Raw genomic sequence first — 18,858 nt, 5'->3', positions numbered from 1 at the left:
TGACAAATTTTGGAGTGATCTACCGAAGTTTTAAGCTTATGCGACAATGAATGCTTTTGTACAATAAAATAACTTAAAATAAACACCGACGCAACGCCGGCAGCGTTTACGACATCGCTTACGGTATTGTCTTTGATTCCTTTTGTGGATGCCTTCAGAAATTATTTTAATAGGAATAGTTGATGTTCTTGGGCGTAAACATGTATTGGCCCTTCTCAGAACATATATTTCAAGTAAGGTTTAGATGACGTCAGTCCGAAATGGATCTAGCCCAGACTGGGTCTGTTTACACTTTTTAGGATATATTCAAACGGGACCGGTCCGGTAATTGGATCAACGTGAGTAAGTCAGCTGTTTTTACCAGTCAAACAAACGCAGAAAGGAAGAAGCCACTTTCAAACCGGAGTTTTATATTTGTCTTTGTCTTCTGTTTTGGACGCATCTGTATGTTTTGGACAGCTAGTTATCTCAAGACAGTTAATCTCGCTAAGCAAATTAACTAAATGGCCATTTACCTTCTATGTCATTGTTGTCGATGTTTTGCTCTGAGCCAAAAAGAAAGTCAAACTCTTACTCATGGAATATATTTAACAATTGGCCACGAGCGAAAGTCGGATCAGTGAGATGATAGATATCGATAGCCAACGAAACGCGTAGCGTCAAGTTGGTTATAACAATTTCATATCCAGCAAGCTTCCCAAGACCAACCAGAAGACAATTTTATTGTCTCTATTTTTCGGGCATGGATAATACCATGCCCGCTAAGCCAATTAAATTCCTGGAACTATATAAAACAATGATCCACTTTTTAATAATATCGGTTATTGATATTATAGCTAATTGCTATTTGACAGCAATTACAAGTGCATCTAAAACAGGCTACTATTAAATGAATTATCTCTTCCCAATTATATTTTCAACCTTGTCAGTAGTTCTAGGCCATCCACTCGATTAGCCTTACAGCCAATTGGATAGTCCAAACTTAGCTAAACCTCTTGCCAAATTTTTAAGCTTAGCTTTTCTTTACATTTACCCTGCAATAGAGATTGTTGTTTAGTTTGAAGAAGAAGTTAAATAAAGTTAATTGAGTTGTCCTTGAATTAATTTATTCAGATGATAGCGACAAAACGTGAGCTCCTTGACTGCATACTAACGTATGGTGCTCACTTCTTAGCCTTGGGTACTTTCGTGTTTTTTCAATACAGGTGTATGGTATTTTCTTCCTTGCCTTGCAACAAGAATACACTCTATTAAATCCTCGCTGGCTTTGAACGGGATTTTGTGTACAAAGATTTTATCTGACATTTCCTCTCCCAGTACCCACTGCAAGTCCTCGAAAGTGATCCAACACAACTCTCGAACCCAGGTCCCGTAACATTTTTTTTCCCATTTTATCCGATTCAATGCACGTGGTATCCACACTGTTTGTTCGCCTTGGATACCACCTGGGACCAGCGGATGCCGTTGTAGAGATGAGTACAGCGTTTCATCCGGGATTTTGGTATCCTTTAAGAATTTAATGAAGTCCTTACCTATTTTGCTGTAAAGTACAAACTCAACAAACTCTCGTACTGCGACAATATGCGTTGATCCTTTATAAATTGTAATGTTGTGCGGTGGTGGTGGTTTTAGATTCCCCATAAAAAATCCATTTCCTGTAAAAGTATGGACGAACTGAGTTCTATTCTTGAACTGTTCGGGCACTTCATAACTCTCTGTGCTGTTGTTGTTTTTAAGACTTTGTAATGCTCTTACAATTTGCTTGTTGTCATAAAGTGGAAAATCTTGTCCAACCAAACTAATGTAATATTTCCAGTCAACTGGTGCCTGCAACAGCTCCTCCATACAATTGAGCTGAGCTTGAACTACTGAAAAATGTCCCCAGATAACGTTAGCGCTCTTTGCTGGGATGAACACATTTGGCAGACAGCGTATCATAGCTTTTATGGCTCTACGGAAAACCTCTGGCGCTTTCTTGTCGATGTGAATGCAGTAAACATTGTTAGGCATGTAGATAGCTTGGAGAATGCGCTCAAACAGACGTACACTCTTGTATATTGTAAAAGCATAAGCAATTGGCAGCTGCATCTCTTCTTTTGTGACTGGAGGGTGACCAAAACGAGCCTGTAGAACATGGGCGCACTCCTGATCTGGCTTGTAGATTTGAAGGATTTCCGAGTAATCATTCGATGGGGCAAAAGTTCTGTTCAGTTTTTCTTCGCCAGATATAAGCCTTTTGCATCGTTTCCACTTTGTCTCCTTCCGGAAATAAAACGACAAGTTAGTCCAATTTAGGTCAACTTGCTTCGCGAGAATATTTTCGAAGACAAGAAGCAGGCACCAAGGTAAACAGTACATGAACTGTTGATGTAACCTACGATCAAGCTTCCTTTTTGTCGGGGAGCGCGAAAGTGTGGCAGCGCGAGAGTCGGCAGCCGGGAGAACGAAGAAAACAAGAAGCTGTTTCCAGCTTATACTCGGGGCATATTTGACTGTGTGGTGCGTTAAGCCTACAATCTTTTAACAGTGATAACCTCCAGCATCGCCAATTCCCCCAAATAGATAGCCTGCGAGCAAGCTCTCTTGAGGGTGGATCCTCTTTCCCCCTCCCGTCCCCCACCCCCAAGAGAGCTTGCTCGCAGGCTACCAAATAGATAGGTACAGAGATATAGTGAGGCAATAAGTAACCACCAGATAGAATTGCATTTCTTGCCGTCAGAATGAAATACAGGGGAAAACAACATTTGTCATACGAATGCTTTTTGTAATCCCCGGGCTTTAATCCTTACGTTTTCACCTTTCGTTTAGAGACAGAAACCATTTGTACGGTCCTAATATGTATGTGACGCCGGGTCAATGACGGATCGTAATTTTCGGAATGATCTAGACCCGGGGGGGAACTCCCTTATGTGACCTTAGCGGGGACGTGCGGCCAGATAGAGAATGGTTTTCAGGGTGTTTTGTCTTGAACGGGGTACCTATTTCATCACTTAAACAGGGTATCCCTACATGGCTAAGGGCTTAAACAGATTGTGATTGCCAATGCATTAGTAACACTGACTAGTGTATTTTTATTTCATTCTAGTCTTAAACTGGATGTGATTTTGGGTTAAATGTCTTAGAGAGGGCCTGAAAATTTTGAATTCTGTCTTAAACGGGATAGGGAAATCGGAGAATTGTGTCTTAAACATGGTCAGGGTTGTGAAATTGTGGAGCAGCATATTGTTGTTTTTGATCGAACGGTGAGTTTGCTTCGTGAGCTCCGAGACAGCAGTTCGAATATTAACGCTTATGACAAAGAAACCTTAGACAATCTCTCATCAGCTTTCAGTGAAGTCTTATCCGCCCTGCAGCAATGTTTAGCCATAGCATCTACTAATTCGTCTAACTCGTCATCAGGCAGTTTACTAAACGACCTGAAATCTTCTAAACCATAATCTTTGATCCTCCTTGATGTAGTCCAACGAGATACTCCCAACATCTCCGCAATTCTAGTGTGTAAGTAAAGCCCAAACCCAGGAGGTCTTCCAGGAGCTCTGCAGTGATGTGGAAAGCTGGTTTACCGGGCTCATCACTTTTTAGCCTGGAACAAACATTCTTTGCCACTGAAGTTGGAGACAAAGATGCTATGGCTAAACATTGCTGCAGGGCGGATAAGACTTCACTGAAAGCTGATGAGAGATTGTCTAAGGTTTCTTTGTCATAAGCGTTAATATTCGAACTGCTGTCTCGGAGCGCACGAAGCAAACTCACCGTTCGATCAACAACAACAATATGCTGCTCCACAATTTCGTTATCTTCTTTTCACTGGGAAATCTGGTCAGTTCTCTGAAGGATCGAGGAAAGAAACCTTGGCAAGTCAGACTCCACATCGAATTCGAGCCTTGTGTCATCATCTTCATAGGCTGCCATTTCCGTAACCGGCATTGCCGCCATGGACGCGCCGCCATGTTTGCAACAAGCAATGCTATGCGTCACTGACCAAAAATAGTGAGGGCTCAAGAGAGTTGAATTGAATGAATAGTTGAATGTTGAATGAAGAATTGAACGTTGAATGAATAGTTGAATGTTAAATGAATAGTTGAATGTTGAATGAAGAATTGAATGTTAAATGAATAGTTGAATGTTGAAAGAATAGTTGAATGTTAAATGGAGAGTTGAATGTTAAATAATGTGTTGAATGTTAAAAAGCGTGTTGAATGTTGAATACAAGTTGAATATTAAACACATAGTTGAATATATAATACAAAACTGAATATAAAATTAGACGAATTGAATATTGCTACATTTGGCTTGCCATAATAGAGCTGACTATCAAACCATACCAAAAACTTTGAAATAAAATAAATTGTCGAATTTTTCACGGCCTCTAATTGCGAGCGTCCGAATCACCTTTTTAAAGCTACAAGTCAAAGTGAATTTTGTTTTTTGCTAATTTAATTTGCTCCTCAGTTTCCAGACCCAAAGCGCTAAAAAAACGTGCCTGCGTTTTGCCATATTCATTCGCAGTGAAAAGTTATAGAGCATTTTCGAAAAAGGATGGAAGAAATGTGGAGTAATCGTACAAAAATCGCTCTCGGAGAAAAAATATTTCGAAAGAAAAAATTCGCAGACACTCTTTTGTTGTTTATATGTTAAACTAGCTACTGTCCAAATTTGAAGACAAACGAACAAATTCCTTTTGCGTTTTAGCTCTTTGAAGTGGCTCCTCCAAGTGAAAAAAATGTATTCGAAAAAACAGCGCTAAAAATTCGGCAATTTACTTTATTTCAAAATTCTTGGTTTAGTTGGATAGCCAGCTCTATAAGCTTTAATTTGATATAAGGGTTTAGGTATCTACAGTTTAAACCGGACGCGCTACATTGCTTGGACGCGAGACACCTCTGAAGGTACCGGGTAACCTTAACTCGGTTCGGCTTACGGCCCGAGTAATCAGGCGCCTAATACAATTATTGTACGAGTCTTCTGCCGCCAGTCCAGAATCTGGACTCTTGTCTATAATTGGTCCAAAAACAAAAGATTCTTTGAGTCATGTTCCAATTGGTTACATGATTGTATGTTTGAGCACAGGTAGCCCAAGCTCTATGGGCATTTATAAGACCTTCGTTTAACCTTTGTAACATCACGTCACGATGAGTGTTACACAATGGGGTAAATTATAAGGGTTTGTATGGGAATTTACGAAAGTGTTTTCGAAGTCGAAAATAAAGGGCATCAGAATTGAACAAAAATGGCTTACCTTGTCTCCTTGATCATGTCTTGCCAGTGTTTGTGTGCCATATTTTGGCCATTTCAGCGCGATTCAGTAGGTTTAAGGAGGGCCCTGAAGGGGTAAAATGAGAACTGGGATTTGCCGTTTTTTGGACTGGGAAAATTTGATTTACTCAGTGCACTGGGACTTGGAATTAACCACTGAGAAAGGGATAGACAATTTCAAAAATGGAAATGGGATTTCTCTTCTTTAGCGGTATCCGACTCTATTATTTGACAAAACTTCCCAAATGGGCCTATTTCTTTAATAGAGAAATAAAATTTAGTCTCTATAAGTAAACCTCAGGCTCCGCGCCTCATACCGCATGCCGCATACCAGGCTTCACACCATCACGTAATGAAGTCCTCTCAGTTTTACTGCTCAGCGGTTAGTTGTAGATGGAAGGGCATGCGCAAATTTGCAGGCGAGGCATATCTTCAGAGCGGAAAAACGTTCCGCGCAATTTTTCTGCTCGTGTGCGTTTGCGGGCGCAAGTGAACTGAAAACGCTGCCGTTCGATTCCAACCTCGTTCCCAGGGCCGTCCGCGGGGTTAGCCACGACGAACAATAAACATCCTGTTTGAGAGTTCATCGTCTTCAACCTCAGACTCAGTGGTTGCAACTCCTACCTGCACGAATAACACAGCCAATGACTTTGGTAAAACACCAAAAAAGCCAACAAAGACTACTAGAACGAAAAGTGGGCACGAGTTGCCTCAAACTCATGAGAGACTCGAGGAGTTACTTGACAATGTGAGACTGGGGAACGATGGTAAAAGCATGAAATGTTTGCTTTGTGGCAAAAATCAAAAATTGGATAAGAGTGAGAGATCAAATGTGTGCTCTGCAAGGGTCACTGAAGAAGCTGTAGGTTCAAATTAAAGACATGGAGAATTGACGAGTTTTATGGTACTGTGGAAAAGCGACCAAGGGTAGCCGCCCCACCTGATGCTGACTGTCATAAATTACGTAATTATGACGTCACAATGCTTGCGATGTACTTCTAAGTTATAAAAAATAAAACAACACAGCTGTCCGACCATCGCGTGATACTTCGTAGTTACAATAGTTGTAACATTGGTGCCGAGACCAGGATGACAGAGGATATAACCAAAATGATATCGATCCGAGGAGCCTACAAAGGACACTGTACGCAAGACTTTAAAAAAGCAGAAAAACTCCTAGCTGCAAAGGATTCAGATCCTGCTGAATTAGAGGCACTTGTGGACAGACTCACACGAAGAGCTGGGGAAATAGCGCACATGGATGCTAAAATTGTAATGGCTTTGGAGACAGAGCCAGAAATACTAAAAGACACAGAATCAGCCCTATTGTTTCAAGACAATATATCGGACTGGCAATTCCGAATCAAACGATTTCTCAAGAGTAAACAAGAAACGCCGGTGAGTCAGTTCCATAACAGTAGTTTCAAGCAAACACCAACGCCTCGAATGCACATTAATCTACCCAAGATAAACATCAAATCCTTTGGAGGAGATCCACTTGAATGGCTCACATTCTGGGATAGCTTTAGTGCAGCTATCGATAAAAACCTTGAACTAAGTGATGTTGAAAAAATGAATTATCTTAATGGAATGCTTAAAGGAGAAGCAGCGCGCGCTATCTCCGGGCTTCCATTGACTGAAGCCAATTATAGAAAAGCAACTGAGCTATTAAAAGAGCGCTTTGGCAAAACCCAAAATTTAACCAACGCTTACATGGAATCATTATCCAAGATCCGAGCGCCATCAAGTGACATTAAAAATTTAAGGGAATTTCACGATACATGCGAAGCCAATATTCGTGGCTTAGAAACTCTTGGCGTAATGACAAAATCATATGGTAGTTGGCTAATTCCCATACTCCTAAAGAAAATACCCGAGGACATACGCTGCTTGATATTCAGAGCGGATCCTTTAGCGGACAGCTCCCTGGATAGATTGAGGGTAGCTATAAGACAAGAAATTGAAACACGAGAGAAAAGTCACATATCCTCTCAAGAAGATTCCACATCTGTTGAAATGGACGGAGAAGTATTCGTACCAACCGCTGGCACTCTATTAGCCAATGCTCAGCAAAAACAAAGAATTTTCAACAGAAAACCGAAAGTAACACGCCCATGCACTTACTGCGCGGAAACACACCGCCCAGAGAAATGCGATAAAGAAGAACGTAGATCTATCCTTCAACGCCAACAAAGATGTCTAAACTGTCTTGGACTCAAACACACGAAAAGTCAATGCTACTCAAAAGGTCGTTGTATGAAATGTAAGAGCAAACACCATACTTCAATCTGCGAAGAAAAACAAGAGAATCCAAACCAAAGTTCATCGTATCAGATGAAAGAAAACAGCAATTCAAACCGTAGTCAGCCACCTACACATACCACAGCAAAAAACACAACCCACATGGGAGCAACACATTCCCTTCATCCTACCAATCATATCCTGATGCAATCCGCCGTCACAAAGATACGTGGAGCCGGTAAACAATATCGTCAAGCTCGCATCCTGTTCGATACGGGATCACAAAGAACCTTTATTACTCAAGATATGACGCACAAACTTGAACTGACACCAACGGGGAAAGAACTCCTGGATGTAACTACTTTCGGCTCATTTCAAAGTACCAGGAAAACATATGATATTGTCTCATTCTCGATATCGACAGAAACAGAGAATATCACAATAAAAGCACTAGTAACTCCAATTATTTGCCCACCGCTATCAGTCATGGAAAAACTTAAGATACCTCCTGCATTGAAAGGACTCAAACTTGCAGATCGACTGCAATCACCAGAAAATCTTGACGTTGATATTATCATTGGAAACGACTATTACGGTCAGCTGATTACTGGAAAAATCATCAAAACTGAAAACGAAGCCTTGATTGCTATAGAAAGCAAATTCGGATGGCTCCTGTCCGGACCCGTTCAAAACGAGAGCAACCACGGGAACGACTTAAACACACTGTGCCAAAGGATCGAAATAACGCCAGTACAAGAGTCAAAACTCGATAACCTATTAACCAAGTTCTGGGAAATCAGCAAGATACCAGAAGAAAGCGACAAAAACGACGATATCACAACAGACTTTCAGAAAACCATCCGATTTAACGAAGCGACCGGTAGATACAACGTAAGACTCCCATGGAAACAAAACAAACAAGATCTACCAACAAACTTCATTTTAAGCAAAAGACGGTTAAACAGTCTACTAAACAGCCTCAACAAGAAGGACCCAGGACTTATTGAGAAATACAACAAACAACTCCTTGAACAAGTCAATCTCGGTTTCATAGAGAAAGTGAGGAACCTCAATCTTCACGAAGGCATTTTACATTACATCCCGCACTTTCCTGTTTTTAAAACGGAAAGCGCGACAACTAAGATGAGAATAGTCTATGACGCATCTGCCAGAGTGTCATCAGAAGCATTGAGTTTAAATGACTGTCTGCATACAGGTCCAAATCTAATGCAGGATCTAACTGGTATCCTATTAAAATTCAGGACCCACAGAGTTGCCTTTACGGCAGACATAGAAAAAGCTTTCCTTCAAATCGAACTAAACAACCAAGACAGAGACGCTACTAGATTCTTATGGCTAAAAGACACGAACAAATCCGTTAACAGTGCGGACAATTTGGAAGCTTACAGATTTTGCCGCGTTCTATTTGGAGCAGCTCCCTCACCCTTTCTACTAAACGCGACAATACGATATCACCTTAACGAAAACGATAACTGGATAATGAAAGACTTAACAGAGAATATGTATATGGACAATGTGGTCACAGGAACTAATTGTGACGATAAAGCCTTAGAATATTATTCTTTGTCGCGAAATTATCTACAAAAAGCAGGCATGAATTTACGACAGTGGACCTCTAACTCAATCGCCTTAAATCGCAGAGCACAAGATGATAATGCACATGCAGCTCAAACAACAAAAATTCTAGGACTCACGTGGAACTCAACGAACGATACGCTATCCCTTTCACTCGAAAACATGATTAAAAAATCGGAAGCTATCACAAAACTTACTAAAAGATCCACGATCAGCTTTGCATCAAAGTTGTTTGATCCCCTGGGATATGTTGAACCCATTACAGTCAAAGCAAAGATCATGATCCAAGATCTATGGAAACAGAACTTAAGCTGGGATGAGGATGTCCCAAGCGATCATGAGAACCAATGGCTAAACTGGATCAGCGATATCAGCAATTTGACGTCGATTGAAATACCCAGACCATACTTCCTCACAGGCATTTCTACACGGCAACTTCATATATTTTGCGACAGCAGCCAACTAGCTTACGGAGCAGTGGCTTACCTAAGAGGAGAATCAGGAGCTGAAGTATCCACTGCGTTCGTTATGGCTAAAACCAAAGTTGCACCTATTAAAACACAGACCCTTCCACGACTGGAACTGTTAGCAGCACTCTTAGGAGCGCAGTTATCTGAATATCTGACCAAGACACTACAACTTACAAAACCCAAGTGCGAAGTCACATACTGGAGTGATTCCCAAATAGTATTATCGTGGATATCGTCTACTAAACAATTACCACAATTTGTTAGTACACGAGTCCACAAGATAAAAGAAATAACATCCTCGAATACATGGCGATTTTGCCCAACATCGATGAATCCAGCCGACTTGTTGACTCGGGGACTTGATACCAAAATGTTCAACGAGAAGAAACAGCTATGGTTTCAAGGGCCTCCATGGCTGAGAAACCCAGAGGACACATGGCCTCCACAACCCGAACCATCATCAATCCACACAGAGTACGAGAACCCACAATTGGCAGTTACAATTATGGCAGATATTAAAGGAAATCCCAACATGCTGAACATCATTGAGTTAACAAAATACAGCACCCTAACGCGTGTAGTCAGAATTACCGCCCTTCTTGTCCTTTTTGCAAGAAAGTGGAAAACACCTGAAGCGTATAATGATAACATTCTCACCACAAAAGAAATGCTGGAAGCCAGAAATTTGTTACTCAAAGCAATTCAACAAATAACTTATAAAAAAGAAATATCATACCTAAAGAACGGGGATAAATTCAAAGAACCTGCCATCGTGCGACAACTCAACCTTTATCTTGACGATGAGGACCTACTTCGCTGTCGTGGACGGTTACAGTACACAAATCTACCCCACGATACAAAGTTTCCCATTCTCATGCCAAAAGACAATTATTTGGCTTCACTGATAGTCCAATCTATGCGCAAGACGGTTATGCATGGTGGAGTTTGTGAAACATTAACTCAGCTAAGACAAACATATTGGATTCCACAAGGTCGACAGTTGGTTAAAAGAATCATCTCCAAGTGCACAACATGCAGAAAAATCCAAGGACCACCATTTCGATCTGTACCTACACCACCTCTACCCAAACCGAGAGTTCTACAATCACAGGCCTTTCAATTTACTGGCATCGATTACGCAGGTCCTCTTTATGTTCGCGACCAAGGAAATCGAACTTCATCCAAAGTTTACGTTTGTCTGTTCACTTGTGCCGCAATACGAGCCGTACACCTCGAGTTAGTAGAAGATCAGACAACCCAAGCCTTTCTTAGGGCATTCAGAAGATTTATCAGTCGACGTGGAGTTCACGAATGTATCGTTTCTGACAAAAAAAACGTTTAAAGCTGGAGCTCAAGAACTCCAAACGTTGAAAAATCAAGTCTTCAAGCCAGATGCATCACAACAGTTCCTCGCCAACCATAACATAACATGGAAGTTCATAACAGAACGAGCCCCGTGGTGGGCAGGATTCTACGAAAGACTTGTTGGACTAGTAAAAAGATGTCTCAAAAAAACTATAGGCAAAGCCTGTCTAAACATTATTGAACTTAACACAATACTCATTGAGGTTGAGGCAGTGTTAAACAGCCGTCCCTTGACATACCCTTACGTGGATATTAACGATGCCTCTCCTTTGACCCCATCACATTTCTTATGTGGACACCGTCTTCTGGCATTACCAGACACAAGAGTTAGCGTCCAAGAATCAGATCCAGACTATATTCTGCCTGATGTTTCTACAAAAGAGCTAACAAAGAGAGCAAAATATCATGAGAAAACGATACAGGCTTTCTGGACACGTTGGCAAAAGGAGTATCTGACAAGTCTACGTGAATATAACGCTCATCAAAGGAAAGTGTCAAACAACACCACAGTTTCTATCAGGAGACGTTGTTCTCATTAATGATAATATGCCACGTAATCAGTGGAAAATAGGTGTCGTTACTGATTTACATAAAGGGAAAGATGGATTTGTCAGATCTGTATCTTTAAGAATAAGTTCTGGTAATACACTGTTAAGACCTATAGAGAAACTTTACCCTTTGGAGGTATCCAGCGAGAACAATACACAAAGTATTGAAAAGGAAGACAAAGAAGCTATAACCGACAAACAACGCCCCCCAGTACGACTTGCCACTCAGAAAGCAATTCACAGAATCCGGGAACAATCAAAGGAATACTTGACCTGAAAGATATTTATTACGAAACTATTTTTAAATATTTCTATTTTGTTAATCATTCCATACTATTTCTTATCTAATCGGCCCGGGAGAGTGTCATAAATTACGTAATTATGACGTCACAATGCTTGCGATGTACTTCTAAGTTATAAAAAATAAAACAACACAGCTGTCCGACCATCGCGTGATACTTCGTAGTTACAATAGTTGTAACACTGACAATGTGGTCAATGTAGAAAAGAAGACAGTGCCTTAAAGTGACACTAATACACCAGAGGAAGTGACTGATACAGTAAAAATTGAGTGAGTATTTGTGTCTTGCATGGCCATTCCTGCATAATAATTTGTAAAGGCTTCACTGTTTTTCACATCTAGTACTCTGCCTAGGAGAGAACAATCTGTGTGATCATGATAAATTACTCAAACTGGAGCTGACTTGAGTTATTGTTGATAATTTGTTAAGGTTCTTCTTGAAACTAGCAGTATGGACTCTCTAGGAGTTCACAGACATCTGTCTTTCTGTTTAAGATTTTCATCAATATTTGGAAACATGACAAGTGAAGGAATAAATGTTATATCAGAAGACTCTCTAATTGGAAGTCCATTACACAGATTATAATATGCTTCCTATATGTGTTGAACAAGCTGATGAAGTTGCTTTTACATTAGCAAACTCATTAAACGAGGGAAAGTATCAAAGCAAGAATATTTCTATAAGTACGTCAACGGAGTCCTACAGGTGTAAGTGACCCCTTCAGAATATTCATGGGATCCTGAAATCATTGAGTTTTTTAAAACTCTCAAATGGCTAGGTGGCCAGAGTACTGTTAAATAAATATGATACGAGGTCCAATATTGCATGGAGTGGGAAGAGGGGTGTGTTCACCCCAGATACAATGAAACCAAACTTAGGCGGGCCTTCAGACAGAACTTTAACAAAACACAGTAGTGGGTACACAACAGAGAGTGGGATCATAAACCCATTACTTATACAATTTCATGATCTTGCTCTAAAATCTGATTCTGTAATCATGGACAGCCAGATAGTCAAAGTTCTCAGCGTGCATGCAGAGAAAGAAGTTGGTCTAGCATATCTGGCAACGTTGACATAAATTACGTCAACGCCAACAAAGATCCTACTCCTGAACTGACTAGTCATTGCAATTGAAAGTACAATATTGCTACTGAGGCTACGGTTACGGTACTTACTAATTCACCCAAAACATCAACTTTAGCAGTGGGGGTTTGATATTACAGCCAAACAGGCAAAACGGGAAACACGTTGACCAAGAAGCTTGTTCAAGAGGTTACACAATTACAAAGCTGCATGGCCTGCCTAGAAAAAAATGCTGCCATAGTGGAAACTGACTGCAGTGAATCCAGTTTTTGCAAGGCATGTACAAAACTACAGTCAGTTTGTAGAGGATATGGGGCTGTTGGCCAAGTGAGTCACCTGACACGCTTAAGGGCTTGCATCAAAAGAACGTCAAGTGCACAAAATGTCTTGTACTCACTTGAAGTGTGGATTGCGAATCTGGAACCCGGAAAATGGCCGACATTTACAGCAACGAAGACAACTCAAATGTAACTTACTTAGTTGTGGTACCCTATACTGTTCACCTTGGCAAGACATACAAATGTTCTTGGAGCAACTGGTTTCTTATTCTTGATGAAAGGTGACAGAAGCAGTCTTGCAACTCTAAGAATGCTGCAAAACGACACCGATCCTGCAGGAAGTGAGATACTTCACAAGCTGTTAATCGCTGAATCAGTGCGAATCAAGGACAGGATGGCAATTGAACTTCTGCTGGAGCTAACTAATTAGCAGTTGTTGAATCTTCCTCACAATGAACATTTTTCCAGATAGGAACGAAAAAAGAGGACTTTACAACCATCCCTTTGCTATATGCACCGCTAGCAGGGGAGACCTTGTCTTCCTTAACTGGAACCCAAAGACCAGCAGATCTGACCTTGTTCAGCTACGCCTTCACAGTCCAGCTGAGACAGCTGTATTAGAGAGGAGTATTCAAACCACTGGGATAAGTCTGTGTTTCATGAATTGCATCGCACTGTTTTGCGGACAACAAGGAATCCTATTTCTTGACATTGAAGGTAAGTTATACTAAAATACTGACAACGTTTTTACCTTTAAGATCGTCTAAAGATCAAGCACTTTGATATCTGCATGTGCTGCGTATTTTACGACACTCGCATTGTGCAGTGTGTAAATAATTTTACCTTCAGGTAGAACAAGGGTGAAACCTTCAAAATTTAGAACCAAAGCCGCTGCTGCATAGTTTATCCAACAGCACATAGATTCCCGTTGTGATGTCCAGCATCATAGTCTTAAATCTCTGCAGGAAAAGATCCAGAGTTATCTTGAAATCAAGAAAAACACCCACAAAATGCAAGGTTCTCTGGGCATTGTAGCTTTTGACGACGACGTTCAGTTCTCGTCAATATGTCTTAGAAGCGATAACACGTTAATTGGTACATCCAACTCTGCAAGGACTATTTACTCTATCAAAACTGATTTTGACTGGGTAGCTGTTCTTGGAGCGTTGAATGTAATGTGTAGGTATGCCGACGGTTGGATAAATGTTGGTTCTTTGATACTGTCATGGGACTAACTTGCTGTTTGTACGGATGGTGTTCTTTATGTATTTGTTCCATCGCAAGGTGTAACAAGAATCGTAAGAGGGAGTGATGGCTCACCCATATCATCACGAGCAGTGAATGTTGCATAACTTGGTAAGAATATTTTGCTCTGTGAAGAACACTCCGTTAAGCTCTTTGGATGTGGAGCAGTTGCTGTGATTGCAGAACACGGTAAAGGCAATAGTGATGACTCACAATCACATTCGAAAACTGGGCCAACCGTTGGGGATCTGCGTTGAATTTGATCGCAACATTTATGTGGCACACTCTGGTTCTGTTTTGTTAAACTAATCAATAGCAGAGATTCTTAATTGGAAAGTAATAAGTCCTGTTCAAGGCTTTTAACATTCATTCAAAAAAGAGCACCTTTAGAGGTCCACGAAGGTCAGTTAGTGAACCAACTGTGATGGTGGATGAGGTGCTGGAGTACGTCAAATCTTGCTCGCGCAGAAGGCAAGGGAAGTACAGTCCTTGACGAGAGAAACCACAGACTGATTTTGACGGGGTAGCTATCAAACACTATCAAACACTATCAAATAGGTGTTTGAAGTCATTGGAACTGATGACAAAGTCGCTCCGCAAGGAAGAAAACAATATCAAAGATCTGTCTTCATATCCAGGTTTTGCGATGAACTTGAACTTGGAATCACTGCTGACACACTTCCCAACTCATACTACCCTGTTGAAACTTCTGCTGCAGGCCAGTTGGTCCGTGTTGAAATTCCCAAGCCAGTTGGAGAAAGATTGTCTAGAAATGAGGAAGCTGAGATGTGATTGTAGGCAAAACAATACAGCAAGTGCGTAAGGCACCGCAGTCTAACAAGACAAACACCATGGACTGAGCTGGAACACTGCCTTTGAATTTGTACGAAATACAGTCATCGCTTAATCCATTGTATTTGCAGTTTGTATTTTTTCATGAGCAAATCTCGGTGCCGGGTAAAGTGCAGAAAGTCCAGAAAGTGAGTCTGATAAACAGCCTGTGGAGGTGCTCGCCTTCACTTATCAACGTGACTACTACAGCGGCAGCGAAAGTCAAGACAGTGAGTCGGATGACGATGGTGCAGATGGTAGAAGTGGTTTCATTCAGTATGGTTATGCCAACAAGGGTTGGGAGAGAAAGAGTGCTCACGGGAAAATATATATTTTCTTCAGTCCAGGTAAAGTGCTGGCCCACCAGGGTGTCCAAGTGATTTGAACCTAAAGGCCGGGCTGCTAAGGCGCTTTTCCAACCGTCGGTGCACGGAACATACGAATAAAGCATGTTGCGAAGGTCTGCGATAGAAAAAAGCGTCTTGAGGTTTGCCAAATGAAATTCCCGTTCCGCGGACGTTTTCGTCCGATGAAGGAAGCGAGTGGTTAAAGGAGCTATGGTGTGAGCTCTATGTCGAATTTCGAGACGATTGGAGCTTTGGAAGAGAATTAACGGCTATTTTATTATTCGGAGATCTGGCCCCAGTTGTTCAAAGGGCGGATAATTTTATCCACTGGATAGTTTCCTATCCGGCGAATAAAATGTGTGCAAGATTTTCCCGATAGTCCTATAATTTATGAATAGAAAATATGAAAAAGGATTGTGGAGTCACTGCTGCTAAAGTTTTTCACGCTCGCGTGGAATGAAGCTAAAGCATTTAAGGACGGTGCCAACTTTTGTTACTGCGCATACGTTCTGCGCATCTCGAGATACTCGGGTTTCCTATGGGGGGTGCCCACTAATACAGGGATATTTTTGCGTCTCATAAAACTATACGGAGAAAGTTGAACTTAGCAAGTGCCATTTGTATCGAAAAAGAAAATTGTGGGTAACGATCAGAGATAATAAAGCTTCAATTTGGAAAGAAAATTGCTTACATCGCTTTGCGTTTTACTGTTTTTTAGAATATTTGTTGCTTAATTATCTCTAAAAAATGCGTGGTTATCCTTAATTTTCCTTTTGGATTTTATTAGCCCTTGCTAAGATCTGTTTTCCACGCATAGTCAGAAACCACACAAAAAATACTTCTTTATTAGTAGGCACCGTCCTTAAGATGTTGAAGCCTTCGCGCTTTCCATGCTGTATTCATTTCCGGTAAAATCTGATTGGCTTACATAAAAGCATGACACAAGATAACACCGCGTAAGCAACAAGGGGCAACAGAAGACCCGCGCAGTAATTGTATCAGGCGTTCTATTTTCTTCCTTCTCCCGACTGCTGACTCTCGTGCTGCCACACTTTCGCGCTCCCGCGAAAAAAAGAACGCCTGGGCTGAGTTGCTCAAAGCATGGTTAACGCTAACCATTGGTTCAGAGGTATTAAAACCTACAGGTTGTCATGGCATTTAACCCGGGTTAGCGCTAACCATGCTTCGAGCAACTGGGCCCTGATCGTAGGTTATGTTTAACGTTACTGAACAATGAAAACCTTCATGATGTACAGGGAATTATGCGAATAAAAACTTGATGTCTGTGAGGCTGGCTCTGCTAACAGCTAAAAATGAACCCTTTAAGCTGTTATAGAAAGAAAAAAAACGCTTAACCAATTTTAAGCCACAAAACAATTTACATAATAAAACAATGATAATTTTAACATCAAGTGTAATCGCTCATGTGCATCCCACTACTAAAGGGTTCCATTGTGTTCGCAAGGCTGAGACAGAAACAGGTGACGCCAGCAACGTTTAAAGATAGAATACCGGTCGACTCTAGTCTCCCTCGCAGCCGTTCTGTGTCTCGTCACTCAACGCTCCTCCCCACAAACGGAGCCACATTCCTTTCCCACAGTTTTTTTGCGGTCTATTGAAGGGGCCAATCATATATCAGCGAAGCGAGAATGACGTACGTTTTCGCACGAAAAAATGACGACGGGACAACAATGACAAATGAGAGACAACAATGAACCATGTTATTAAACAAACATCCTGCAATCTTCCTGCAGCGAGATACAACAGCATAAGCGAAATCACGAGTATAGAAATACACGGATCCTGTGTCTTCCCAGATAACATTTATTTAGCACTACCCACTTGTAAAAGCAAAACTGAAAAGGCTTTTATCAACACAACGGAAACACAGAGGGAGTCGCATAGTTATGTCAACCCTATTTTAACGTGATTCTTATCAAATTATCTGACGATAAAACACGAGCTATGATAGGGCGAGTAGTCAAGAGATAATTTGGCGCGAGGCAGTTCCAGAAAATGGAACTCTAGCTGTGATTGGCTAAAATCAGGAGAGGAATGTTGTTAGAATGTGAGCAGCCGTTTGAGGGGAGAAGCGTTTCGGACGAGACACAGAACGGCTGCGAGGAAGACCACGGACGACTCCGGTTAAAGAAGCCGTGAACGCATGGCGACTTAGCGTGGTCATATATATATGTTAATTATCTCTTCACGTAATACCTTCTCTTCAGACGAATAAAACCATTGATGCATCTAAGAAAGAAAACATATAAAAACCTGAATGAGTCACCCCCGCGGTTTCTGTATATTTTTAATAGTATAATTTGGGTGCTCCAAACGAAGCGTAATGAAAGTGGCTTTGGGGGACGGGGGGATGGGGGTGTGGGGGGGGGGGGGGCGGTTAAAATTCAACCTACTTCATTTTTATGTTATGTTCGCTATTTCGTACCTCGCGGTGCGTGTTAATGGGATAATAATAATAATAATAATAATAATAATAATAATAATAATAATAATAATAATAATAATAATAATTTTTAAACAGGGTGTGTTCTCACAAAAGTGGTTTTCAGAACGGCCCTGTATAAAATAAATAAATAAATAAATAGAGAAGAATAAAATAAATACATTTTACAGACATTACTACTACAACAATATGAATATAATAGGATAAAATAGCTACATTACTATAATTAAACCTTGAGTGGATAGTCACTATCTGTCCTTTTTTTAGCCTATAAATTTTACAAACGGCCAAAATATGCCTTCCTGTGGTCGTTTACCCTTGCGACCGTCTTGGTGATCACATTTGTGGCATTTGGGTCAAATTTGTCAGCCATTGTCTTATGGCAGTGAACAAGGATACAGCTGTTCAACCAATAGAACAGCAACACCGATTAGGAGATTCCAAAATAAACTCCATATATAAGTCTAGCCCGTGTTTCAGTAAACTTTGAGAAAGTCAAGATCGAAGCATTCGACCATCTTTTTAATTTCAGGAGTATGCCATCTGTTAAAGAATTAATTTAGAGACTGATTCCAAATAGTTCTAAGCAGTTCCAGTCTCCATAGACAACATTATTTTAAGGTTGTATTGTAATTGAGCACAGTGATCTTGTTTGTGTCTAGTGATCTCGGAACACTTGTTACCTTGGGCGTCCATGACGAGTTCGGAATTGGTGTCATCGTTGAAGGACCCTTTACTTTTGGTTGCAGCATATTCAGACCGCCTTTTGCTGTTTGTATTAGCGTATTCAGAAGGCCTGTCACTTCAGGACTCAATGTCTCCCGAAGACCTT

The 18,858-nt window shown here is 40.9% G+C and overlaps 1 protein-coding gene across 1 annotated transcript; it reads right to left on the bottom strand.

Moving 5' to 3' along the window:
* Positions 1-1,155: 1,155 nt before the first annotated feature.
* On the bottom strand, positions 1,156-18,399 carry LOC146459966 (beta-1,3-galactosyl-O-glycosyl-glycoprotein beta-1,6-N-acetylglucosaminyltransferase 3-like). Its single transcript, XM_085088778.1, has 3 exons — positions 18,343-18,399; positions 17,780-17,812; positions 1,156-2,259 (listed from the first exon to the last, which is right to left on the bottom strand). The coding sequence occupies exons 1-3, from the start codon at positions 18,397-18,399 to the stop codon at positions 1,171-1,173; spliced, it is 1,179 nt and encodes a 392-aa protein (XP_084944904.1). The 3' UTR covers positions 1,156-1,170.
* Between the last annotated feature and the right edge of the window lie 459 nt (positions 18,400-18,858).

This window comes from Pavona decussata, unplaced genomic scaffold (assembly GCF_977016875.1).
Source record: "Pavona decussata unplaced genomic scaffold, jaPavDecu1.1 SCAFFOLD_215, whole genome shotgun sequence".
NCBI classification, from domain to species: Eukaryota; Metazoa; Cnidaria; class Anthozoa; order Scleractinia; family Agariciidae; genus Pavona; species Pavona decussata.
The sequence above is the reverse complement of the archived record's forward strand: the minus strand, read 5'-3'. Positions and strand labels throughout refer to the sequence as shown.

What these genes read in the sequence shown, in the direction of transcription:
- LOC146459966 (XM_085088778.1), bottom strand. Translation starts at nt 18,399, where the DNA reads ATGGCTGACAAATTTGACCCAAATGCCACAAATGTGATCACCAAGACG. An exon ending in TCACCAAGACGGTCGCAAGG is followed by an intron (nt 17,813 to 18,342) that starts GTAAACGACCAC and finishes TTTCTTTCTTAG; the next exon opens with ATGCATCAATGGTTTTATTC. An exon ending in TTTATTCGTCTGAAGAGAAG is followed by an intron (nt 2,260 to 17,779) that starts GTATTACGTGAA and finishes TATTTCCGGAAG; the next exon opens with GAGACAAAGTGGAAACGATG.